The sequence below is a fragment of the Astyanax mexicanus genome, chromosome 14, assembly GCF_023375975.1.
Source record: "Astyanax mexicanus isolate ESR-SI-001 chromosome 14, AstMex3_surface, whole genome shotgun sequence".
NCBI classification, from domain to species: domain Eukaryota; kingdom Metazoa; phylum Chordata; class Actinopteri; order Characiformes; family Acestrorhamphidae; genus Astyanax; species Astyanax mexicanus.
The window spans coordinates 29,988,633-30,014,760 of record NC_064421.1 but is presented as its reverse complement, the minus strand read 5'-3'; the positions used below and the strand labels follow the sequence as shown (position 1 = coordinate 30,014,760).

The window sequence follows — 26,128 nt, the reverse complement described above, 5'->3', positions numbered from 1 at the left end:
ACTTATTGAAAACTCAAGACAGCCATAACATTATGTTTTTTTACAAGTGTATGTAAACTTTTGACCACAACTGTATGTTTACTCAACGTCCAAACTTCATTAAAATTGGGGTTGTAGAGCAACGTCTTATTTTTTTCAGACATGCCCATGCATTTTCCATCAAGACAAGACTGCAAAAGAAAGGGGTATGGGGACTAATGATAATTATATTATAATTGGCCACCAACAAAAAATATGTGGAAGCTGAAATGTAAAATGAGACAAAAACAACCCCTGCTGCACATCTTAAGAGACATGTTTGCAAAAAGAAGGGGACAAAACACCTGAAACACTTTATCGGTTGGTATCTTTGGTGTCAAAATGTCAAAATAGCAAATAGTGAAATTAAAATAGTAAATGTAAATGTAAGTAAATGTAAAAAAGTTGTTTTTAATTTCATTAAACTTTTGGTGGCCTTAGACACCTCTGTCCTACACTTGGTTTTGAGCAGCCTGACCATGTTTTATTTATAGTCAATGCTTTACTATTAAAACCTGTAGAAACCATGAGGGCACCTTAAATCTGCTGAACTCCCTCATAATAAAATAAGAAAGGGGTTTTCTGGACGCTGTAGGTGTATAATAGGTCCATATGAATACACATCAGTCAAAAGCTCCCCTCCCACCAAGCGAGTGAGATTAGTGTTGAATTGTGGGGTCTGCATTATGTAGGATAAGGACAATTATGAGAGGCTTCAGGCTTTAAAAATATTACACCACTCAAGGACTCAGGCTTACAAAGACCCGCACCAAATCGCTGGTGTAATTATGATATGGGTGTGTGTATTGTCTCAGGGATCAGAGGTGGCACTATGTGTGTGTGTGTGTGTGTGTGTGCGAGAGAGGTTACTGTGAGTTACAGGATTGGAACTAACCTCTGTTATATTTTCCCAAGAGCTTCTTTTGTTGGAGAGTTTCAGCAATCAAAACAGTATCATCATGTTTTTCTCTCAGCAGCTGAGAGAGAGAGGGAGAGAGAAAAGAGGAAGAAGAAAACAAAAAAAAAAAGACTTTTGAGACATTGAAAAGCAATAACGAGTTCATGACATGAAGGTTTTTTTTTATTCTTTTCTATTCCCCCATTTCAACAGTTTAAAGAAAAAAAAAACACATTTTGGTCTGATCTGCTTAAACCAGCCACCATAAAGAAAGCAGCAAGATATAAAACTCTGTAAAATAATTTTTCACAAGGCACTCGCACAGACACTGGTTTAAGCATAATTTGTGCAACTGCTTCATTTGTATTAGTGACTTTTATTTTGACACTGTGTACAGAAAGTCTGTTTGTTCATATCAGCAGCTTTTATGTTTGTTTGTATCAGTAATTTTTATGTTAACCCAGTCTGTTAGTATTAGTTACTTTTAATAGTAAACATTTTTAATAGTGACCTAGTTTTACACAGTCTGTTTGGTTATTTGTATTACTGATGTATTTTAGCACAGTCTGTTCATTTGTATTTTTGACTTATTGTCACATGGTCTGTTTGTTTGTTTACATTAATGACTTTTATTTTGACACAGTCGGTTTGGTCATTTGTTTCAGTGACATATTTTAACAATAATATAATAAAAATATATTTTTTGTCACATGGTCTGTTTGTTTGCAGCAGTGACTTTTATATTAAAACAGTCTTTTGGCATTAGTCATTTCTTATTACAATTTAAATAATAAACTTTTATTTTGACACAGTATGTTCAGTCGTTGTTTTTGACGTTGTCTGTTTGTGTCATTAACTTTGTATTTATTTAAGAATTTTATTTCTAATTTTTCCCATTTTCTCTCCAATTTACACAGCCAATTACCCAACCCACTCATTAGGACTCCCTCTATCACTAATAATGTCCCAACACACCAGGAGGGTGAAGACCAACACTTGAGCGGGGGTTCGAACCTGCGATCTCCTGCTCATAGTGGCAGCGAATTAGATCGCTGGACCACTCGGCGCCCTGTTAACTTTTATTTTGATCCAGTCTGTTTGTATTAGTAACTTTTAATTACATTTTAATAGCGACTTTTTTTAGACAGCCTGTTTGGTCAATTGTGTAAGTGACATATTTTGACACAGTCTGTTCTTTTTTTTTGTGACTTATTGTGACGTGGTCTGTTTGATCGTTTTGTATAACTGACTTTTATTTTGACAGTGTGTACATTTGCATTTTGACTTATTTTGACAAGGTCTAATCATTTGTATCAGCAGCTTTTCAGCTTAACAAAGTTTGTTTCTATTAGTGACCTATTGTAATATGGTCTGTTTGTTTGTTTGCTTCAGTGACTTTTACGACATTGTCTGTTCAGTCTGTTTGTTTGTATTAGTGACTTATTTAGTCTGTTTGGTAACGTATATGTTAGTGCTTTTGACGTGGTCTGTTTGTTCGTTTGCAGCAGTGACTTTTATTTTGACACAGTCCCTGGCAGCACTACTTGGGAGTGAAACAGCTAAGCCTAAAGGCTGATTTATACTTATATACAGGTTAGCCTGCCTGAGCGCCCTACGCAGCTCCTGCATTTATACTTTTGCAGCCGAGTGTCTGTGTCGCTCTGCAGCTCCACACATTGTGCTACAGTTACACTCCTAATAATAACCCATCCCTCCACTGCAGCAGTGTGTATAATCACTCACAGCTGTAATTAAAGACTGTCTCTCTTACTTCCTCTTTGGTTTTGCGAAGCTGATCCTTCACAGAGTCCAGATCAATGGTCAAACGCTTCTTCTCCTCCTGAGCTGATTCCAGTTTACTCCTTAGCTCTGTCTCACACACACACACACACACAAAATCATGCTTGAATAAAGTAAAAAAGACTAACAGAATGGTGCAATTAGGGATCATGGCCAAACAATGGTCTAATAATTCAGTGGTTCTCAAACTAAACTGTGGTTTGTGAAGAACACCAAGCTGGTACACATCAAATATGTGATTGTATCAAAAACAAAAGATTATAAAAGCAAATGCATGTGGGCATACAATTAGAATTTCTATTGTTGCTATAGAAATTTGAATATACATTTTATGACATTGTTTCAAACCATATACGTGCTTGCTATAACACTGTGGACAGATAATACCTTTTCCATAAGCTAAACAACTAATAACAAGATTTACCTGTGATTATGAGGTTACAGTGGGCGGAGCTACAGATACCAGGCTCTGCTGCCTGCTCATCTTCATCTTCTTCATCATCATCCAGCTTAATATCTGCGATGACATCAGCACCCAGGTGGGCCAGGTACAGCATACTCTTCCTCTTCAGAGAGCGATTCTGTCTGTTCAGCTGCGCAAACACACACACACATTAGGCCTAGCCACTTTGCACCTTACTCAATCTACAAATGATTGATTATTGTTTGTTGTAAATGCAGTATGCACTACTGAGACATGCTGGAGATATTGAGACAAAGAGAAATAACAGTAGTGTGAGAATAGGGAGTAGAGAGTAGAACTACAGAGTCTACAGGGCTTCCCCTTAAACCAAAGGCTAATTATTTTTGTTACAATTACTATTACAGAAACTGTTGTAAACGGTGGAGTTCCACAGGGTTCAGTTGTAGGCCCTACAATACTGAAACTATAAAGTATGGAAGTGTAGCATTTATCCAGGATCTACCAGGTTAAACACTGAACATTAACAAAGCTGATGTTGTGAAAATTAGCGGTAAACAGTTTTAGATTTCAATTATTAATATTTTTTTAATATATATTAAACAAAAATTATTAATATCTCTTTTCTGAGGTCATCTGGAGTACCACCCTTAAATGCTTTGTGTACCACCAGTTTGAGAACTACTGCAATTCTCAATGTGAAATGTAAATAGGGATAATGATGCGGCAAAAAAGTGCAGCGGCAACAAAAGAGATTAGTGAACTGATACAGTGGTATTTGTGTGTCTTTTGTGACCTTTTGCATAAGTAGTTGCTGTGCTCTTGGGGTAATTTTGGTCAGCCAGCCACTCCTAGGAGAGCTCACCACTTTTCCATGTTTTGGAAAATTGCTCTCACTTCAGTTTGCTGGAGCATCAAAACTTTAGAAATAATTTTAAACCTTTTCCAGACTGATAGATCTCAATTACTATCATTCATATTTATATTTACTATTTTCCTGAATTTCTTTGGATATAGGCAGGTCCTATTTAAGTGATTTCTTGATTGAGAACAGGTGTGGCAGTAATCAGTAATGTGTGGCTATAAAAAATTCTCTCTAAACTCAGGTGTGATAAACCAGTTGACAAGTTATGTTTTGCTACACTTTTTCACACAGGGCCCTGTAGATTTGTTTTTTTTTTCTCCCCTAATAATGAAAACTGCAATAATAAACTGCATTTTGTGTTCACTTGTGTTGTCTTTGGCTAATATATAATGTACTAACCTACCAAACCTGCACTATTTAGTTATTTAGTATATAGTCTATATGGTATCTTATGGTATTTGTGTGTGGTACTGAATTGATGTACAGCCCAAATGTATACATCATAACAAACACAGGAAACAACCTTGGATCGGCCATTCAGGTTGAAAACACTCTTTATCTCTGTGGGCCTGTACATAAAGTAATGCACATTCCTCAGAAATGTACGTTTTTTGCTACAAGGCAATCTCGTCACATTTTCAGGCGTGACGATCAGAGATATAAAAAACATAAGAAATCCAGAGATGATATAAATCTGAAGCAGCTGATTTTCCAGCGAGCTGAAGGACGGCAGAAATCAAAAATCAAATCAAACACAGCAACCCTGCCTGCTCAAATGCCAACCTGCGCACATCCTATTTCACTCAATCAAACGGGGAGACACACACACATATACACACACGCCCAGCATGAAACACTCAGCTGAAAAGAGCAATAATCAAGGGTAAAATAATACAGCCACGCAGGAGACGAGCAGGAAAACCGAGAAATAAAAATAATTACAGTACTTTATCACAGATACAGCCGTGTAAACATCATTAGGGTGGGCTAGCAGATACGGGCCAGCCAAATCATCCACCCGCCTCCCCCACACACATACACAAACACACACACACACACACACACACACACTGATATGGCCCCTCTTACACACCAATAGACCCTCGGTGGAGAATCATCACCTTTCCTTTAAGGTTAAATTAAAATCATTAAAGAACGCTCGTATACAAACAGCAATTAGAGAGAAGAACAAGTGGACCAATGGGGAGGAGGATATGTAAATTATGCAAATGAATACTTGGCGCTGCACTGGTCAAAACGCTTATTAAAACACAACGTCCCTTCGCTTGGACCAGACAAACCACATGAAGCTGTTCCTGATGATGTCCTTCACTCTGAAAGGAAAACACAATCAACAACACATGACGTGAGATAAACACACACACACACACACACACACTAAGTGATAATCATGCAGCATTGATGAGAAAGCGTGAATGTGAAATTACACAGTTGCAGAAATCAGTCACAGTTGAGGTCGCCCCCCCCCACTTCTCCACCAATCCAACATCAAAACAAAATGTCATGTGTTTGGATTGCGCTTTGATTTGACCGTCGCCTGCTCTTCCCCCCCATTACCGCCTCTTTCTCCTCTCTCCGCTTTTAATTCAGAATGTTCCAGAGTTTAAGAAATTGATTATGATTTATCCATCTTTTTCTCGTCGCTCTCTCGCTCGCTGCCCGTCCAGCCCCGAGTTGGCAGACAAAATTACAGGCATCAGGAACAAAGCATCAAACGGCCGCAACATGCTGGTTATTAGAGCTGATTCCTTCCGCTCTCCGCCAATCATACCTACCCAAATAGTTTGGGGTGATTTAAATGTAAATTGGGAATGAGCCAATGCTGTAATTTTCACAGCACAACCTTTAGAGGGGGAAAAATAAAATCATATTGGGCGATGTGCGTAACACCAGTCCTTTTTATCGCCCTTTTTCTTAAAAGAACATTCAATAAGTCAGAGATATGGACTTTCCATTTCATCATTTCATTTTATCATATAATTTCTTTAAAACTCCCCTAAAAAAAGCATGCAAAACATATTTGCAATATTGTGCTGATTTGAGCTTTAAAGAAAATAGGAAACAAAAAATATACTGCCTATATATGTGTGCACTCAGTACATTACAAAAAATACCCTGACGCCGAAACTTAAAAAGCCTTCCCAAAAACACATCTGAAATAATGCTGTTCACAAGGAAAAAAACGGTTGGAGAAGTTGCTGATATGAGCTTTGCAAAAATAAATAAACAAAAAAACAAGAAGCCCTTAAACTGAGCCGTGAGGTTTGCCATTTTCAGGATACATTACAGAGTAAGAGTTGTCTACATATAGTGCAAACATGTGAAACAGAAGGTTTTACAGTTCAATAAACATAATTTAACCAGGTCTAATAAAAAAAATGTAATTCAGAAACACGACTAACTATCTGTAGAATAGTGGAACAGTATAACATAATTAATACAAACAAATTACATCTGTTTCTAGATTAAATCCACTATATTTTAAACATTACGTTATGTACAGACTTTAAAGAAGAAAATAAAGGTGTTATCAAATAAAACCACCAATGTCCTGAAAAACATAGTATGTTCGAAATAGGGTTGCAACGGTATGAGATTTTCACGGTATGATAACGGAAAATACCGCGGTATCACGGTTATCACGGTATCACAGTTTGTTACATATATTATTAAACTGACCCTTAAAGAAATTACAACAAAGTTTTTTTGTTCAATTAACTATTTATTGTAGAAACTACACCATCAGGTGAAGGAAACCATGTTTTTCCACTACTCTTAAGGGCATTAAGAGTGTATATATATATAAAAAAAGTTGGTATATAACCAGATACTGCAGAAAGAGGGGATTTATTTCTGACATGATCCTCACAATAGAGATTTCTATTTTAAGGCTTTCACACCTTAAAACCTTCAACATATGAAAAACAGGCACGTCAGAATTTGAAAATGAACGCATGTAAATGAATGGCGTCTTTCACATCCAGTCCGGCCAGGACCTTTACACGGACACGTGAATCCATCGTAGCACGCACTTCACGCCTGTACCTGCGTGCCCAAATTTCGGATAACTCAGCGCTTTTGCGGGCGCTTACCGCATGGGTTGTGCACGACTACAAAGAAGTTTTATTTAGGTTATTTAGGTAAAATTATAAACTGAACACATACTTTGCGCTGCACAGCGGGGTGGTGTTCTCGGAGATGGGAGAACAGGTTTGATGTATTTCCTCCTTTAGCTGTGACTACGGCCACATTGATTACAAGCTTGTTGATTACAAGATTACAAGTCTGTTTTCAGGCTGTTTGAATGAGCGAAATATGATCGGAATTATGTTAATTAACACTAACATAGAAGCATAGAACTATTATTTAATAAAAATGATTTTTAAGAACAGCTAAACACAGTGCGGAGAAGTTCACGTGCGAGAGAGAGAGAGAGAGAGAGAGAGAGAGAGAGAGAGATTTGCGTGTTCTGATATGAGCTACTCACAGGTAAAGGTTCTCTTTTATCTCCTCGTGCTCATTTTAGTCCAATTCATAATTCTGCAGTTTCTCAGTGTTTTCTGTCGTATTTTGCGGCTAGCGCGAGCGCTTACAACTAACACCGCGGACCGCTAGGTGCAGCCGCGCTGCCGCTGTTATGCCGAATCCGACTCCCTGCTCAATCCGACTCCCGCTTCGCGGACAGAATCGGCACAACACCTCCCGCTGTAGAACTGCGGGAGTGAAAACAGCGCTTATAAATAAGTTAGTTAAGTTTCACCTTCAGTTTTCGTTATTTGGTTCGTTTTCATTAACAATAATAATTGGTTACTTAGCATTAACATTGTGATTATCACACCAGAGCTTTATTTAAAAATAAAATATATAATTAAAAAACAGATGCCTACATCTCAGACTATTTTCTGGAGCCCAACCCGACCCGGCCCGAGGAATGTGGTGGGAAATCTCGGCCCGAACGGACCCGATTTCGGGTCGGTCCTCGGGTCAGGTCTGGTTCGGGCAGAGAATCTAAGCTCTAGTCTGATGCACTTTCTGTCGTTCTCACCGCTGTGTGCTGAGTAGCTGAAGCGGAGCAGAGTTGCGCATGCGCGGGTGACTTTCTCCGCTGGCTTGCATTTTACCGGTAATAAGCAAACACATACGGTATGATAACTGTGCATTTTAATACCACGGTATACCGTGAAACCGGTTACCGCTGCAACCCTAGTTCCAAAGTATTAATCTTGTTTCATTTCAAATTATATTACTGTAGGTATTGGTTAAAAAATGGTTATTTAATGGTTGTATATAAACCAGAATTTAGACTAATAATTAAAAATTATTATCAAAAATCATGAGGAACACTTGTAATAGTATCCATTGTGTCTGACAACACAATTTAAACATCCCCAAGGACACACATATAAACTTATTGTCATGGATGGTGAGAGATGAGAGGACAGGTGTAAATGCAGGTGTTAAAATATATTTAAACAAAAAAAAAATCTGGAAACTCAGATTCAAACTAAATCAATTAATCTGAATCACAGCGTTTTGATACACTGATTTAAAGTTGCTATTAAAACAAAAAAGACGATCTGATTTCTGAGATCTGAATGTTTCGAAATGTGAGATGAAAAATATGATCTTAGAACTATTTGTTGTCAACATAACACACAATAACAACACCACATTTTAGAGATTGTATTAACAAGCATTGTAATATATTTCCGTGAAAAATAGTTATCATTATTTGTTGCTCATCATTTGTCAAATCATTTGTGAAAATGAAAGATCTGGAAAAAAAACCTGGGTCTGCTGTTTGAGATCATTTTGAACTTGAAAGCAAACAGGTAAAGAGGCTGATAAATATTAAATCTTTTTCCAAATTAGTTGTTTAATTTGATTTGATCTTCCAAAAACCCCACTTTTACCATCACTATCAAAAACTAAACAAGACTAAGAAAACATGACTGTGAAAATTAGATTAAGAAAACCAAACTAAGAAGACTAACCTGAGAAAGCGCAGCTTTTAGGTCCGTATCAAAAGAAAAAAATGGCATGTGACTGTCCAAAACAGGTTTCTTTTCGTCACACAGTTTCGAGATGTTTAAAATCTTTTTAGGTACTAAGAAAGTGAAAGCAGCTGATGTGAGATCAGAATGTTTTGTCCTGAAATGTTTCTGAAAAGATCTAATCTCTGATCTCATGGCCACACATGCATACACTTTAAAAGAGAAAAGCATTGCAACTGTTTTTTGTGGAGAATAATCACATGCGTTGCATCGCTTTTTTGTTTATTGCTCATAAATTGTCAAACCAATTTCTATGAAAATGAAGGAACAGAGAGACCACTAAAAATAGAACAAGAAAATAAAACAAAGCGACAGACATTAAACCATAAGGCACACAGATCATACAAAAGAGCTGTCTATATGCTCTTGTTCCAGTTCAGCTTGGACTTAAACCCTGAAAGGACACCAGGAATCTTAGAACCTTTTCACACCTGTAGTTCTGTAGGCTTCTCTGATCCGGATCAGTTGATGAGTTTACTTGTTTATTTGGAGCATTTCCTCCATGGTTTGTTTTCACATAGGCACAAACCTAAACGCACCAAAATACGCACTACTTAACCATGCAAGCATGTTCTCTCCTTTGATTGATCAGATAGTAAATATATCAAGAAGGTTTTATGTTCTAGAGCACTGTGAAAATTTTTTCAGTGTGAAGCTGAACACGAAAAATGTGTTGCTGCACTTTTAAACACAGTATTTTCAATGGGATGTGCAGTGCAGTAAATGGGGAGGCGTGGGAGTGAGCAGTGAACGCTGCACACACAGTGTACAGTGTAAAAACAACTTAGCATGGAGCAGCAGAGACCACATTAGTTTAAAGCTATGGTAGTTAATTATCTGGGTAAAAAAATCAGGTTAAACTGCACCTGAACAGCAGTTTAGCTTGAAATAAATAGTATATTTGATAGTCTGGTCAGATCGAGACAGAACCACTCCAAAACTGGTTTGGAACTGGACCTAGATCACCTCCTCTAGTGGATCTTAGTGCTGTTGTTTTGGTTTGAACCAGAGTGCTATTACTGTTTTCACACCTGATGAGTACATGAGTACAAACCAACCAGAGCCTGTTTTAACCGAACCAAACACTGCCGGTGTAAAAATACCCTCACACATCACAGTTTTCCGAGGACAAAATCAGACAGTTGGGTGTTGCAGACAGGCAGCTTGTACAGGGGCTGTTTCAGCCTCCCACTGCGAAACCACAATTCATCAGGCTGAGTACGGGGCCGAATACGCCAGAGACGGCCCAAAGAGAGACCCACGAACAAAGAGCCGGACAGACAGAGGGAGAGAAAGAGACAGACAGAGAGAAAGCGAGAGAGGGGGGTTTTCAGGCACAGTGGCCACCAGCAATAGTAGGACAGGGCAGCATCTTCTCTAATGGGAGACAGGAAGCGTGTGATTGGTCAAATCAAGCTTTTCTAAAGCACATAATGCTGCAGCGCTACGCTGCTCAGCTGTAGGGCTATTTCCACGCTGACCTGCAGCTGCTGAGAATCCGGAAAGCAGTTGAAGGGACTGGCTGGGAGAGCCGGCCTTAAACCTGCACGACCCGACAGGAGCACAGGCACTAAATCAGAACTTGTAAAACTACTGTCAAATCACTGCTGCTATAAGAAAAGCTCTGAAAAGGAATATATATATATTCCTAATGTAACTTTTAAAAAAGTAAAGGATTTGGTCATGAAATTCTGACAATATAGACAAATGCTGGCTTTTTTTAAATCATGGGGCATTTTTTTTACATTATAACAAAGCAGCCCATTATACATTATATATAAATATATAAATTATATTTATATTTCAATCTATATTTCAGTACTATGGCTTATTTAGTATGTAGTATGAATTAAGAAACTATTACGTATTATTTAGTACCTACCATAAACTATTTTGTATCAACTATGGATTATTCAGTATACATTATGAATGATTCATTATCTACTACAAATTGTTCAGTATCCATTATAAAATATTTAGTATCTACCTATAAATTTGTCTGTATATATTATGAATGGTTCATTAATTACTACTAATTGTTCAGTTTCCACTGTGAATTAGTCAGTATATATATATATATATTATTAATGATCCATTATCTAATACAATTTTTAAGGTATGCATTAATATTTAAAATGAATAAAAAAGTAAAATATATCGTGTAAATTATTTATTAGCATTGAGTAGAGTTGATTCAACAGAGGGTTCCAAAGGTTTTAATGGTTTAGAAGGTTTTAATGGTTCAGAAGATTCAAATGGATCAGAAGGTTCTATGTGAGGTTCTGTAAAGCAGGTCTTTCCCTGCATGTGGAAAACACAGTGGTGCGTCACCTTCCTACCCCCTTTCCTCTCTCTTTCAATCTGTTCATCCCTCGCTCCTGCCCTCCACACCGCTGATCTCTCATTGCTCTCTCTCCGCGTGGGGCTATCAGGAGATACGAAGGCAGAAAGCTGATTCATCCATCAACAAACCTGCCCGGTCTCTGTCCCTGAGCACCTCACACCAGACTCATCCTGCAGAACCTGGAGAAACCCTCAGGCCATGCAGCAGAAACACACTGTGCCCATGTGTACACACACACACACACTGCGATTTACTGTTATACACTGCTATACACTGCTATACTCTGCTATACTCTGCTATACACTGTCACACTTTATCATATTGTGCTATTATACACTGCTATACAGTATAAAGTAACTCAATATGCTATCACAGCATTCCAACAGGGCTATAATAATCTTATTCACAGCTATTTACAGCATAGCTAACCAGCTTTCACACACAAAAAGGCATGCTGTGCTCGCTAACTAGCTAGCTAGCTAACTAGCTAATGTAGATCCACCGCCTTCTAGAGAAGGGGAGCTGTGTCTGTGGTTTGAAGGAGCTAAATTTAACACATCAACCCATACATCCATACATCTGCTCCTTCCACTCTGTGGAGGGAAACTGGGTTCTGAAGCTCTGAATATATATATATATATATATATATATATATATATATATATATATATATATATATATATATATATATATATATATATATATATATATATATATATATATATATGTGTGTGTGTGTGTGTGTGTGTGTGTGTATGTGTGTTATTCCGTATGATTATTACTACTATGGCTGTAATCTATGTCAGTGGTCTGCTGCTGCACCAGACATTCTGACACAAAGTAAACGAATGTGGCTGTGGCCTTGTCCTCATCCTCACGCAGAATAAGGTGGAAAAAACACAATATGACAGAATGGAATTTCTTATTACAGAGCAGAACAAATGAGCAAGGAACAGAATTAGAAAGAAATAGAAAAGAATCAAGAATAACATTTTTAGCAAAAAAGAGCAAAATAGGAACAGGATATGATAGAAAAGAATAGAATAGAATAAAACAGAGTAGAAGTAAATATAACACACCAGAATATAATCATAAGAAAGCACTTAAAAAAATACAATAAGACACACACAATACAACAGAATAAAATGTGATGAATAGAGAGAAGAAATAAACAATATTGAACAGAATGAACCTTAGACGCCAGGGCCTCCACTGTCTCCCTGCAGGTCTTCTCCACCTCCAGATTCTCCTGCATACTGTTGACCTCCTGCAGCACCCTGTGAGACACTGAACACACACACACACACACACACACACACTTAATCTTTCACAGAATGCGAGTCAGGCATTTGTTCATTATATTGTATTGGAATTTCATGATGAATAGACCAATAGAAATGGCCTGGAATAGAATATTTTTTTACACTGACTTCCATTAAAATATAAGAAGCTTTTCATCTTCTCATGTGAAGTTGGGAGGTTTTTAATGTGAAGTTGAAAGTTATGGTTTTTCTATTCATATTGTACTAAATAAAAGCCTATGAACTAAAGGCTTTAGAAGCAGTGTTCTTTAAACATATAAGAGCACATTTTAGTTATATAATTGCAGACTAGTAGTTGTAGTCCTATTTTTCAGCATACTTTATTTTCTTCCATTCAGCCTGTTCTGGAGTGGATCAGACACCTTAGTGTCTCTGCTGGACTGACAATATCTATCTATCTATCTCTCTCTATTTCTGTGACTGGTTCACTGCTTTATTTCTCAGTTTTCAGTTATAAAGTATAATCCAGTGTCTGAGGAGAGCTCTGTGTCGAGCTCTGAGTTTCCCCATGGCTGTGTTTACACCAGCTCTGAGCATCATATCAATACATGGGTTTCTAAGCAATGTTTTGAATCATTGATTTGAATTTGCACTTGATTCATGAACTGATTCTCTCAGTGAGTCAAAACTACACTAAACGCATTGCATAAATTCCTTAAAGCATCCACAACATCACACAGATCACATGATATTTCACAAAATATCAGCAGAAGTTTAAATGTTACCCGGTTTTTAAATGACCTCCTTTTTTGTTTTCACTGCTTTTTTTCAGAGATCAAGTGAATCTAAACACAATGACTTTCTTCTTTTCTTTAATTTTGATTCCAATCGAAAGAACGCATTGAGGGCGGGGCTGATGAAATCAATTACACAATCGCCTTTTAATGTCAAGTCACTTTTTTAAGCCAATCAACAACCAGAGTTCTAAAGCCTCCTAAAGGGTTTTTTTTACGGATTTGTCATTTTTCTTAATAAGACTTAATAATAAATAGTACTTATACAAATATTTATACATGGTGCATTTATATACAGTGACATTTGGCATTGCGTATACAGTTAGAAAATATTAAAAATAAGTGCATTGTTACACCCCTATTGTTTACACTTCAGAAACAAAAATTCAGTCTACATCTTCAAAGAACATTGAATCGTGATTTGAAATGTGAATTGAGTGTATCGTTACACCTGTACTTATGACTTCTACTCCTCTATGTGTAAACTAGCCTTTAAACAGCCCAGTCGCTCCTGCTGTTCTCACAGTCTGAGCTGAAGTGAGAGAACTGCTCGCTTTAGTTTCACCTTCAGCTCCTCAAATCCTCTCTTTTCTCACCAGCTGTTCTTCAATCTAATGCGTTTAGGCTGGATGAGCGAAGCCTCCAGTGAAGCTCACAGGCTTGTGTATGAGTTCAGCTAGTGCCAGAGGCTGTGATGATATTTAACCCACCCCCCGCCTCCGTCAGGCTGCTGATGAAGAAGTTTTGATTGGAGAAGTTGAGCGTGTGTTAATGGTGGTGATTTGTGTCAGTAATCACTGCGGCTCTGGCTCCACACCAGATCACTGCCACTCCACTAATTGCACATTGTGGCTGGAGAGGGTGAAAACAGGAATTAGCGGCACGGACAGCTCCCTCAGAGACCACGCCTAATTAAAAACTGATGAGCAGCGGTCACACATTACACTCCATTCAGCTGCCAGTTGGAAGGCCCTTCCCCATCCATGTACATGCACACGCGCACACACACACAAACACACACGCACTTGTGGAAAAGTGTTTGCCCCCTTCATGATTTCTTATTTTGTTTGCATGTTTGTCTCTTAAATGTTTTAGTTCACCAAACAACTTAAAGTATTAGTAAAACACAAGTGACAAAAGTGAACACAAAAATTAAGGTTTTTATTACTATGGGAAAAATATCCAAACCTACATTGTGATTGACTTGTGTCGCCTCATATTTAAATTTATTTGATGATCTGAAACATTTAAGAGAGGGCAAACACTTTTTCACACCACTGAACATGTATTTCTGTAGTTCTAGCTGTTCCAAATGCTGCTCTGCCCAACAATCACCCCTGAAAAAATGAGGTTCTTCAACACTTCTTTGGAACCAGCTCATCTCAAAACAACCATTGGACTGTTTTTGAATTATGGATCTTTTTTTAATTTACTTTAAAAGAAAAAACAATCTGTATAACACCAAAATTATATATATATATATATATATATATATATATATATATATATATATATATATATATATATATATATATATATATATAAAATCTTTCAGGAGCGGTTTTGCAAAAAAAGAGTGTGCAAATATTGCTACGTCAAGATGTGCCACACTGATAGGTTCCTACCCAAAAAGACTGGGTGCTGTAATAAAATCAAAAGATGCTGCAACAAAGTATTAGTTTAAGGGTGTGCATATTTATGCAACCATGTTATTTTACGTTTTTTAATTTATATTCTTTTGCTGTAAAGGTTTCTGTTTGTTTTTCAATTGCATTGTACAGGTTATATGTCACATTAAAGGTGAAAAAAGTTGTAAAATTATTTGTCTTGCTGTCATTTTTTTACATCACAAAAACCTGCCATTTGAACAGGGGTGTGTAGACTTTTTATATCCACTGTATATAAATACACATTTATAGAAAAAGTGTTCTGTACAGTAAGCGTAAGTATAATATAATAGAGTAAAATATACACAACCCGTCAAAATGTTTAAAAAAAAAAAGATTTTTTCCCTTTATTTTTTGCCATTTAAGCTCTTCAGGTGCAGTCAATAACCAGAAATGGTACCAAATTCAGTGTACAAAAAGATGCAGTAAATCCAGGGGCTTTAAGGAAAACAAATGAACTAAAACTTGAAATGAAAAACAATTGTAGTCATTTAAAAAAAAAACAACAATAAAAATTGAGCACATTTTTTAGAGGATGTGTTTTTTTGCAAATAGTTAACCGGTTATCAGCTTACAGCTGGTGTTATACAGATTAGTAGCAATGGAAATAAACTGAGTTTAGGAGATATATATTTAAAATCGCAGATGGTGTTACTGCACTCTCTACGGCAGCATTTAAACACTTTACACACAGAACATTCACACTTTCATCATAATAACTAGAAAAAGACACACAGAAACACAGAGAACTCTGTAACTATTAAAAGTATCAGTCTTGTTTTTTAGAGAAATTACAGACTCTTGGAAACTGATAAAAACTGGTACAGAAAGACGTCTGGCTCACCCACATGGAAACAGAGCGCCTTTAGCTCAGAAAAGAAGGTAAGGGCAGTAAAAAAAGTCACTGATAAAATGAGAAAATAAAATTATTATAAAAACTTGCTATTGTTGTTGTGTTGTTCTTGTTGTTATCATTATTTCTACTACTAATAATCAGTTTTCATATTATAAAGCAGCAGAAAAAAGCTTCTATAAGTGATGGGACCCCCAAAAAGTCTCTCCCCCTCTCCTGCACACACACAGCTATTGCTCTCTCTGACAGGTTAATTGTGGCGGTTGGTGGGTTTAAACACTGCTGAGTGTGTGAGGGTGTGTGATGGCTGATACAGGGGTGTGTGGGGGTGTGTGAGGGTGTGTGACGGTTGAGACTGGGATGCATAGGGGTGTGTGTTGGATTTGACAATTTTAATTGTGAGTTTTGTCCTCATTTAATCTGACTGAGAGAAAAAAAGAGAAACAATGAACAGTGGAGGTTCTGCTTCTACAAGATCTTCACCCAACTGCTGCTCGAATCACCGTGTGATTATTTCTTATATCATTCCAAATCAGGTTTAAAAAACAACACTGTCCAGAACGCTCAGGTTATTTTTTAAGGTCGTTTTCCTTTAGATGCCCATCAGATTTAACACCCAGACATTGGCCTACAGAGCCAAAACTGGACCCCTGTCTGTATCTGATGGCAAAAATCAAGAACCAAGAATCCTTCCAGCTTTAGCTTAGGCTCAGCTTGACCTACCAATGTTTAGGATGCACGAAAGACAAGCACCTACACATTTCTACTCTAAAATAGCTGTTAAAAACTCACCCAATTCTGCCTTTTTTAAATGCAGAAATGTTTCCAAAATGTTTCTCTTAATCAAAACTGAGGTTCGTAGGCCAAACCTTAAAAAACAACCCTATAGCATAATCCCTCCTCTACCAAACTTTACAGTTGGAACAATGAAGTCAGACTTCTCCCGAGTCCAGTGATGGTCTGTTTTACACACACCATTCCATCTGATGTTGGCATTATGCTTACAGTAATGTAAGATATGTATGAAGCTGCTCGAACTCACACTCACACTCCTGATGAACCGTTTTGTGACACAATGCAAATCCCTGTCTTATGAAATATGAGTGGCATGTCTATGTGGTTTAATATGTGTAGATGTAACTAATATATCAGGAAATTATGTTAAACTTAACAAATACTAAAATGTCTTTAGTGCAGAAAACAAAAGAAAACAAAAGGATATGAAGAGACATGCAAAAACCTCCTATCTACATTTCTGCCACTTTTTCACTTTTAGGCATAATGTGAATCTGGTGGTTATTCTTTACATTGTGTCTATCTAACTCTCTCTCTTTCTTTCTTTCTCTCTCTCTTTCTTTCTTTCTGTGTGTGAATAGAGGTAATTTTCAGGGGGGAGGCGTGGTGGTGGTCGGGTCTGAAACGGCATAATGGGTGTGAAAACCTGAAAGCCCCACGTTGGCTTTGCTGCTGTTATTTAAGTGGAAATGGTACACAATGTGTGTAGCGGGGAAAAACAGGCAACAACACGCCTCGCTCTGATCACAGCCCATAATAACCCATCCCAGATATTACAACACAACACTCTCTCTCTCCGACAGGTCCAATTCACCTCTATTCCACCAGGAGAGCACAGAAGGTAAACTGTGGGTTTCTAAATAAGAGCGAGAGAAATAAGAGCTGCATACCTTAATTTAAGATAATAATTATTAGGCTTTTTTGTTTCTATTTTTTACTAAATACTTTATTACTATAATATTATGTTATGAATTAATTGTTATAACATACAGGCTTGTGTGTGTCAGCAGTGAAGAAAGTATTAAAGAAAGTGTGTGTGTGTTTGGGTGTGTGTGTGTGTGTGTGTGTGTGTTTAAGGCTCGTGCAGACATGCCTGAACAACACCCACAGTAGTCCGGAGTCCACAGTGTTCTGAAGCCTGAACACACAGATCATTCACAGAGACCAGCAGAGAATTCTACTGCTATAGATTTATACGCACGTATTACATCACTACAGAATTACATCACTGCAGTATTACAGCACTACAGTATTACAGCACTACAGTATTTCAGCACTACAGTATTACAGCGTAACGCATTACAGCACTACAGCGTAACGCATTACATCACTACAGAATTAAAGCACTACAGTATTATCAAATCAAATCAAATCAAATCAAATTTATTTGTATAGCGCTTTTTACAACTGGTGTTGGCACAAAGCAGCTTTACAGAAACATGATTACAGGACAAAGAATCAGGCAAAACATTAAACATAGAATATACATAATACAGAACCCCCAGTGAGCAAGGAGGCAAGGAAAAACTCCCTCAGAGCTGCAGGAGGAGTAAGAAACCTTGGGAGGACCAAGACTCACATTAAAGGGGGGACCATCCTACCACTGGTCAAATGGCTTTTAAATTAATTTTAAAAAGTCTTTCATACATCCACATAGGTTTTATATATTCAGGTGTATAGCAGCTCCACTAATGGCTTATAGAGTAAGATGGATGATGAGCAGCTGATCTGTGGTGGTGGATGGAGAAGATTACAGCATTACAGTATTACAGCACTCTTAATCATACTATAAAGCGCAAGAGTGTGTAGTCCTCATCATCTGCCATTCTCTAAGTATGTTTGGTTAAATACTCCTGCTGTTAATGAGGTTTGGAAAACACTCACTGTGTGGTGGGTTTTAGGGTAAATCTGCAGAAGAATTTAAAAACTCACCTCTTTCAAACTCCTCCAGCTTCTTCTGGGCTTCATCTCGCTCCTTCTTTAGCTGCTTACACTGAAAAAACAAACCACACAGTTAAATTACTGGATTTTATTCCGTTTGTACAGTTATTTATTTATACACACACACAGTACAACATTTAGACTAGTATTTAGACTTATTTACATTGTGTACATGTAGTACAGTTACTTACAGTTGATTAAATGCACTGTACTACATATAGACTGCCATTTCCACTGTACTATTGCTAATTATATAGACCACAGAGCCACACCTACCTACAGTATTCTGGCAGGTATTTCTATTGTGTTACACTTGTTTACTTTGTACTATAAACATTTAGATTTGTTACACACTGTAGAACCGGTACTCTTTTTTTTTTTTTTTTACCAACACTTTATTTTAAAAAATGTCACTGTGATCTCTTATATACAGTCTCACTCACCTCCAACTTGGTTTTCTCATGCTCCTTCCGCAGGACCTCATACTGGCGGAGAGCTGTGGAGAAACAGGGAGTCCAGTAAGCCATCATCCACAACTGACCATCAATACTGACCAGTCTACACCTCCAGCCTCGGCGCTGTGACAGACAGAGCCGCAGCTAAACACTCAGGGGAAGTTTAACAGCCTGGTAACCAACAGCCTGGCCTGTGGCAGGAACCAGTGATCTATTCTTTCCAACCTGATGAAGCTGGAGAAGCACAGGGGGAAGCTATGGGTCCTGTTTTGGTTTTGGTTTATTCACGGTTCATTTATCTGTCTGTGGAACTGGCATGAGGTGGTGAATGAGTAACAGGTGGGTCATCTGGTTCCACAAAAAGATGAACAATGACAGTGTCTGCTACTAAACTTCCTCAACAGTAGCTAAATATAATGTCTGTCAAGCTGAAGTCCAGAAAAAAAACTTCTGGGACACACTAATATTAGAATTGTGGACAGATACTGATATTTAATATTATTTATGTGCATAGCAGTGTAGAACTAATTTTACAGTTGAGCATAAAACTGTAATATAGTATCTGAAATAGAGATTAAACAAATATTTGGCAAATGAAATTATTTGTCTAAAAACACTGAAAGTGCTTTTAATTCTAGTTTTGGCTGCCAAATATTCAGTGTATCCCTATTTTTAGATATTCGGTTACGTCAAGTGAAAATTTATAATTTACACTGAACTATATTATGCTTTGTTAGTTCTCAAATGTTTTATACTGCACTGTTTCTTTAAAATTCAAGACAAAATTCATTTAGATCATTTAAAGCAGCAGTCCTTAAGATTTTTTTATTTTAAATTGAAAGTATTGGAAGCCAGGAAAGAAACGAGAGAGAGAAAGAGGAAGACAAAAAAAACAAGACAGTGATAATTGTGATAATCTGTATTGGATAAATTAGGCCTGCAAATGGTGTAATGTAGCAGCAGGTAGGCTAGCAACAACATATATGGGTAATGTTTATGTTAGCTAGTTAAGCTACCTGCATGGTAGTTAATGCTAGCAGAGAACTATACCAGTTAGAGCAGCGATTTAGTCAAAAAGGCTGATAATATAACAGGATAAGTAAAACGCAGTTTATCATATTTACTGACACTGCAATCATCTTCTTAACAAGGGGGATGCAGGAATAACCTATGAATTCTGTATATCATATAACCAGACTGGAACATTCATGTCCAGTATTATGTATGTCGGTAGGTATACCAATATACTTTAAAAAATGTGCATAGTGACTATTAGTTAGGTTGTCCATTTTGCCTGGAGCCCCCAAATTCCTCAAAATGGCCCTGCGGCTGTGGTAAAAAGAGAAGGAATGACAATGAGATCTAAACTGATTTGACCTAAAGTGACCCCATCAGTTCCTGCTTTGGCTGGAGGGAGCAAAGTCCAGTAGAGCCACGCCTCACACTCCTGTCAGACAAAACTACATAAAAAGGAGCAATAGCTAGCAGAACCAACTAGCAGAGCTGGTAACCTGTTCATTCATTGATTACTCTAAGTTTAAGACTACTAAATAAAAGAGTTTATCTTGCTTTTGTTGGAGTAACTGTCTCCACTGTCCAGAGAAGACTCTCTACTAGATTCAGAGGCACTGCTGTGGGGACTTGATTGCATTCATTACAAGATATGCATTAGTAAGGTCAGAATTTATGGTTGAATTATCTCTGCCACCAACTCATCCCTAACTCGTCCCAATATGGGATGGTGCACCCATAATCATTTCAGAGAAGATACTTCCACAGCTTCACAAATCTAAGGCTTCTTGTCCACATCTGACACAATGCTAATAGGTTAATGTAGGTTTATCTGCTCTAGAAAGTCCTATTCTGTCCACATTCTAGCAATGTCTACAATTCTTGTAATGTCTACAATACAAGAACTAGACAAGCTGTGTTCTTTTGTGTGCATTTGCACATCTGTGTCAGCAATGAGTGCAACTTCACATAGCTGTATGAGCAATTCATTAAGTAATTCATTCATTCAGTAAGAAATGAGAGCAAGCGTGTGAAATAGCTACAGCAGTCCAATTTCAAAACACCACAGAGAGTTGTCTGCCCTGCCCACCCCTACCCAGACACGAAGCTCACTCGGGTTGCCAAGCTAAGGAGGCTGAATCTACACAATCCAGTGCAAGATGGGTTCAGAGACTTCTACCATGGAAAAAAACGACGAGTCATACTCTGTATGTTAATCAGCTAATGAATATGTTTAGAGTGTTTTCATTGTTTCCATATAAACCGGCTATAATGTGAACTTTATCCGCACCGCTAGCTCCATAGCCTAAGCTAAGCCTGTTATACCGAGAAAATCCCACTGCTCCAAACATACACACCCCAGAGCTGGAGTTACTACTTTACAGGCCCTACTTGGTTTAACAGATAACATGTACATTTAATATATTTTATCTTGTTGCAGCCTGATCTAGATCGCATCTGATCTAAATCTCTCGTTTTGACGTGTCCTCACTGCTGTCAAGCAAAGCCAGTTTCGCAGGTGCTGCTGTTAGGAAAGGCAAAGGACAGAGAGGAGGAGCGAGAGTGAGAGTGGAGGAGAAATACTAAAAATACTATAGTATATAATATACATAACACATAATACAAATACTAAAACCCATATCTAGCATTATATTGACTGTATATTACATGACAGAAAGATAAATAAACAAATAATTAGCTAGAAAGTTATATATTATCACATCCATAGCTAAACTGAGTCAATATAGAGATCTGAACCAGCCTGCTTGCTAGCTAGCTTCCATGCTGCAGCACCTCTGGCTCGCTGTTGTGTAACATACTGGCCACCTCGGGGTGGAGTTGGCGTTGGGGAAGGTGCAGCAGGTGGAGTCAGAGGCCAAAACAAACGTGTGATGGACTGCACAGTCCAAATAGGGAGTACTGGATGAAGTGCTGCTAACAAAAGCTGTCAGTGCTTAAACTTAGCATGTTTACTTACTATCTGATGATACATCCTGATAATTTAGCATTTATTACTGTAAATATAATCCTTACAGGCACAGCTGTTGACTAAAAGCCACTCCATGTGACTCTACCTCATAAAACTGACTGAGAAAATGCAGAAATGTGCAAAACTGTTGTCTAAGAATGCAAAATATAAAACATATTTTGGTTGGTTTAATACTTTTTTGTTTATTAAATAATTCCACGTAGTTAAATTAAATTTTCCCTCGTAGTTTGGTTGACTTAATATTCGTGTTTGACTAATACTCTATATATAATGAGATAGTATCTCAAAATAACGTTATTTTAAGGGTTTTCATACAAACACATCCACCAGAACCAAATTAATCCCAGAGAATGAGTGAGCAGGTAAGGGTTAATGACTGAACCTGGTCTGAGGGTGAAGTAGACTGGTTTCCTCGCTGATATTCAGCAGTTTGAGAGTAATTTGAGGAGTTTCTCTGCAGCTCGAGCTTTAGCTGAACTCTCCTTATATGGATGTGGATCAGAGACTGAAACGCTGAGATTAGTCGAGCAGCGCGAGCTTCCCGCAGGTAAACAGATCCACCGGGCCCGGGCTTACCCTGATCCGAGAGCTCGGCTATGGTCCTCATCTGCTTCTGCTCTTCTTCTGCTGTAGACGCCATGAGGAAAACTCTTCTGCTGCTTCCACAGCCCTCTCCGCTTTACCTGCTGTTTTACCTGCTCATCCGCGCGCCCAACAGGAAGTGAGCTCGCGCACCTGAGGGTGAACCGGTGAACCGCTGTGGCGGTTTACCTCAGACTCGATATTTAACATTCTGTCCGAACTCACCCCCGTAGAGTTTATTTACTATTTATCCGGCCCACATGATTCAGATTATAATCAGGATTAATGCTTTATTCACATGGTCCTGTTTACACATGTACAAAGTCCACATTCCACAGCTAAAAAATCCACTTTAAGACCACCTTTTCTTGTAGTGAAGATCAGGATGGATGTTTTTTTTTTTTTTTTTTTTACTTTTTGTGATTTCCCAATAAATCAAAAACCACTTACACTGGAGTAGCCAATTTACTAAATAATATACCTTAGTGTGTCAAATATTGAAATATTGTATCTAAGTGGTTTTATGAAATATGTACAGGTTGCAAACTTGATTTAAATACACTGACTTCACAGTTTTAACTGACGGTTGTAATATGTCTAAAATATATATAATTAAGATGGGAAGCCATCAAATTATATTGCATGAAAAAAATTTTAATCCTCAAAAAATGTTTCAATATGAAATGTTTTGGGGTGGGTTGGGGGGCTGGCTCGGTTGGTCACTAGTTTATGTAAACAGTTTCATGGTCAGGGTTGCCAGGTCCAACAAAAATACCTGGCCTAATATCCACCCTTCAGAAGTTTAAACTAGCCCAGATCTTTATAATAAATAATGTAGGCTAATAGATTATTTATTCCATTTTAATATAATGTAAAATGTTAGAAATAATGTAAATGGCAAAAGTACTACTAGAACTAATATTTTTTAAAATGTGTATTGCACATTCGTAAATTTTACTTTGTTAAAATGTTTTGATCTAATTTGAATTATTTTGAAATATTTTGTTTACAAGGGCATTTTTATCAGTAGTATTTCTATTAAATAATTTGTAATACTAGTTTATTTATTTTGGAATAATTGCAGGAACAGCTGACTTTTGCTATGGTCAGTGTCATAATCACTTATTATAAGAATAATTTTTTTTAAAAAGTACCCTCTCCCCCCTTTCAGCTGTAGCCTACTAAACATATCCTGCCTCTCATCAGCTATTTAACAAGACATGTTTTATTTTGAACGTTTCGCAATGAAGGGTTTTTGTTGCCCCCACAACAAGCCCAATTTCCTACTTGAAGGTAAATTCCAAACCTGGCAACCAATGCTGGTTGCCACCAGACATGTATAGACTACTAGAGACCCAGACTTGAGTGATGTATTTCCAGTAGAGTGCAAATACATCATTTTAGTGCTTAAGTATAGTAGTGAGGTAGTTCTACTTTGTTACTGTGCATAGTTAAGTTTGAGATTGCTAGCTTTGTTTTGGTAGGCCCACACAAGGCCTACACAACTTCTCCTCTCAGAGTTTTGTATCAGAGATTGAACGAATAAAAAAATACAATAAAATGTGTTTTTTAAGCTATAAATTCTAAATTAGATTAACCACAGTAAGTGGGGTTTGTGATTATTTAATCACAGGTGGAAAGAAAATCACGTCCTTATAGACAACCACCCTGCTGATAAAAAACATTAGAACCATTAGGATTAAAACCTAATGGTTTTAATCCCTAATGGGAATTGGCTTAGTAAGTACTGCTACAGACCACCACCACCCTGCTTAAAAGTTTGGCTGCTTAAAAGTCTAGTTTCTGCTGGTAGCTGGTTTCAGGTGGTCTAAGCTGGTGTCAGATAGTCAAGTTGGTGTTATCTCAAGTTATCTCATCCAGAAGATAAGGAAAAACAAAAAACACACCCTATACTGGTAAACTATCTGGCTAGCATGGGGTAGGTAGCATGTGATTTATTTTATGCTTAGTCTTGCTCATTATTCCAGGCAACCCGGTCAAATAGCACAGTCGCCAGTGGCATGCAAAAGTATTCATACCCCTTGAGCTTCGTTTTTACATTTTGTCACCTTACAAGCACAAACTTAAAACTAATTCAGCTCCCTTTACTCTAAACCCCCAAAATAAAATCCAGTGCCATCAATTGTCTTCAGAAGTCTTTTTATTATTTAATAGAGTCCAGGTGTGTGTGATTTAGTCTTAAATGGATAAATGGATAAAAATACAGGGAAATCCTGGAAGAAAGTTACTAATCTGGTCAGACAGTTTAACCAGCTTTCTGCAGATTAGTGTCACCTTTAGATATCCAATATTTGTAGGACTGGTCACACCAACTTTGACCCACCAACCCAGTGCATCACAGAACACTAACTGACCATTAGACACCATTACAAAACCAGCAAGAGCCAACAGACAGAAGGGCGTTCAGTTTCTATTTTAAATAAGAATAAATTATGATTGTTTCTCCATCACACATTACATAATTGAAATCCTTCTCTATTGCTCCCACCCTTCAAAAGCTTATGCATAAAATTACACACACCAACAATAACCAGACATGATTTAAGTAAAAAAAAAGAAAAAAGCAGCAATGAAAAGCTGACAAATTATGCTTTTTTTCAGCATTAATTACTGTGTTATCTCTATCCTTGACCAGGATCGTCAAGCCTAATTAATTAAGCAAGCAAAATAAAGAAGAGACTTTTTAAATATCCTCAAATTCAATTCAATTCACTGAATAGAAACAAAACTGATAGAAAGGCCTAAACTTAAACACAGACAGGATGGGGACCGGTTTAGTCTGAAAAAGTCCAACCAGTCACATCCAAAACATATTATCAGCGTAATGAAGCTATTCAGTCACACTTACATTTATTTATTCAGCATTATACAAATGCACTTATTCACAAGCAGGTAAAAAAGTAGGAGATTTTACTATTTGGTTTTATTATGAATAGCCAAACCTTACCCAAGGTCTTTTTACTGCTGTAGAGCAGTGGGATGCTTTTTTTATAACTTAACCCTGCTTTAAACTCTCCACAACTTTATCTCTGTCTGGTGATTTTATTGGTCGTTATGATGCGGTTCGTTCACTAGTGTTCTCTAAAAAAACACTGAGACCTTCCCTGAACAGCAGCATTTATAATGAGACTCAATTACTTTATTAACTAATTAAGTGACTTCTGAAGGCTTCTAAATTAATTGCACTGGATTTCATTAAGAGGTTTTGGAGTAAATGGGGCTGAATACTTCTGCATGTTTTATTTTGATATTATTTTATATTATTAATATTATTATATTTCCACTTCACAGTTAAGTGCTATTTTGTGTTGGTTTATCTCATTAAAATACATTTAG

At 37.3% G+C, this 26,128-nt stretch overlaps 1 protein-coding gene across 3 annotated transcripts in view; it reads right to left on the bottom strand.

Moving 5' to 3' along the window:
• shtn1 (shootin 1) overlaps positions 1-22,920 on the bottom strand; it is a 51,578-nt gene extending 28,658 nt beyond the window's left edge. Inside the window, exons 1-7 of one of the 3 annotated variants that reach the window (XM_007244643.4) lie at positions 22,766-22,920; positions 19,177-19,229; positions 18,725-18,785; positions 12,614-12,708; positions 3,141-3,309; positions 2,688-2,785; positions 914-995 (exon numbers count right to left, since the gene is read on the bottom strand). In XM_007244643.4, coding sequence (XP_007244705.3) covers positions 914-995; positions 2,688-2,785; positions 3,141-3,309; positions 12,614-12,708; positions 18,725-18,785; positions 19,177-19,229; positions 22,766-22,829 — 622 coding nt within the window. In that variant the 5' untranslated portion in view covers positions 22,830-22,920. Of the gene's footprint in view, positions 1-913; positions 996-2,687; positions 2,786-3,140; positions 3,310-9,017; positions 9,137-12,613; positions 12,709-18,724; positions 18,786-19,176; positions 19,230-22,765 lie in introns of those variants that run through there. The other 2 variants (XM_007244641.4, XM_022672787.2) reach the window with 2 other exon arrangements.
• Between the last annotated feature and the right edge of the window lie 3,208 nt (positions 22,921-26,128).